The 1,875-nt window shown below is 45.2% G+C and overlaps 1 protein-coding gene across 1 annotated transcript; it reads right to left on the minus strand.

The window, feature by feature from the left end:
* Positions 1 to 692: 692 nt before the first annotated feature.
* LOC148931082 (uncharacterized) lies at positions 693 to 1,631 on the minus strand. The gene is made up of 3 exons (XM_089066706.1): positions 1,545 to 1,631; positions 1,185 to 1,453; positions 693 to 1,077 (listed from the first exon to the last, which is right to left on the minus strand). The coding sequence occupies exons 1-3, from the start codon at positions 1,629 to 1,631 to the stop codon at positions 693 to 695; spliced, it is 741 nt and encodes a 246-aa protein (XP_088922832.1).
* Positions 1,632 to 1,875: the final 244 nt, after the last annotated feature.

Below are 1,875 nucleotides of genomic sequence, written 5' to 3' on the forward strand. Positions count from 1 at the left end.
TACACAAGCTCTTCGTTTGACTTTGTTATAGTTATCATACAAAATTCTGTTGGTGTTACATTCAGGTTGCTACTATCTCTGCGACAATGCCTACGCAAATGCAGAAGGTTTTGTCACGCCATATAAAGGGGTCGGATATCATTTGAAAGAATGGGGACCCGGAAGGCAGGCACCTCAAACCCCGGAAGAATTATTCAATTTGAGGCACAGTAAGGCAAGGAATTTCATCGAACGCTCTTTTGCCGTGTTGAAGATGCGCTGGGGTATCCTCCGATCTGCCAGCTTCTATCCGATAGATATACAAACCAGTCTGATTATCGCATGTTTCCTTCTACATAATTTCATCCGAGCTCAAATGGCGGTAGATCCGGTTGAGGCAGAATTGGCAAATGAGGCAAAGAATGAGGATGAAAGTGCCGCCGAACATGACGGAGCTGATCACATCAGCTCCGTCGAACCATCCGCCTCTTGGAACAAGAAACGAGATGATCTTCCTAGAGATATGTGGGCAGAGAGACAAAATGTTTAGGCTGATGTACCATTTGAATTGAGTTCTTGTTGCTACTTAGTCGAATAATCGTGGTTAAACATATGTAACATAAACTAGGGATAAAGTAGATAGGTTACAGAACGCTTAGGCGGCCACAAGATAGCCTATGGACGATCAAACCACACGTAGATATGGACCTCATTCACATCGATGAGCTTGAAGTGACAACGAACACCCGCGACCAAGTTGTTGCCATTCTTGAAACGCCGCACCCTTTGCTGACCCAAATTTTGGTCTGGCTGTGACCAAAATTCATGTGCCAATTATCTCCGTTAACGTTGAAGTAGACTGGGTCGTTCAGGGCGTTCATTCGAATGTGACGGCGCCAAAACGCATTAGGTATCTCCAAAGTTCGTCTGAAGTTGGATTGGACCAGGGTGACGACAAATGTCGGGCATCCATCAACGTCGATCACCCCCGCATCGGGAGCATATGGCTCATCATCATCATCGGAGGATTGGATCTCCGTTTCAGAGGGCTGATAATCATCCTCACTGTCGACATCCGCAGCATCTCTGGTCGGAGTACTCGTCCATGACCGCTTATCAATTCAAATGCAAAATAATAGTTTAGACAATGAACAAAAATTACATGCGAATTATTCTAATTGAGATAAGGTCGTATGTTCGTCTACTCACGTGTCAAATCACTCAAGGGGGGGCAACCGGTTCTCGTCTTAAACCTCTTGACATGGAAAATCCCGGGTTCGACCATAGTGAACACAAGAGTGTCATCGTGGACAATGCGGTTGAGTAAACAGAACTCGGGCCACCCAACGTGGAAGTGGCACCCACTGGCGATCTTGAGGAGGCGAACGGGCCACTTCCCCCCTCTCGGCATCACAAGTCGGCAGTCAAAAGGGAGATCATCGTAGTGGTTTGCCACAAATTCTGGTGGCAGACGCTTTATCAATCGAAACAGAGTGAAAACAGAGTTAAAAGCACAACATACTTAGAATATATGAAGAAAGTATTGAAATAAGACGCAGCCTTACCATCTCGTTCATGTTAACGTCCTCAGAGAACTTCTTGATGAACGAAGGGAGCCTGTGGTACGCATTAACACTATTGATACCGGCCATTGTATTACTAACACAGTGTTCTGAGATGTGGCTTTGTCTATGGAATGCAGCGATAGGAAATGGGGTATTTAACAAGAAAAATGACGACCATGAATAGGTGCTATGACTGAATTTGATTAGGCCTAACACTGCATCGAGAAGGTGGGTGGTTGGGCCAAATAAATGGACTCTTCTTCTTGGCATTACATATGCCACCGACTGCTGCAAAGTTGATAGAGCAGATCTGCAATAAAAGCTTTTAATC

The sequence above is a fragment of the Salvia hispanica genome, chromosome 3, assembly GCF_029641045.1.
Source record: "Salvia hispanica isolate PSC_SH4W2 chromosome 3, Shi_PSC_v1, whole genome shotgun sequence".
NCBI classification, from domain to species: domain Eukaryota; kingdom Viridiplantae; phylum Streptophyta; class Magnoliopsida; order Lamiales; family Lamiaceae; genus Salvia; species Salvia hispanica.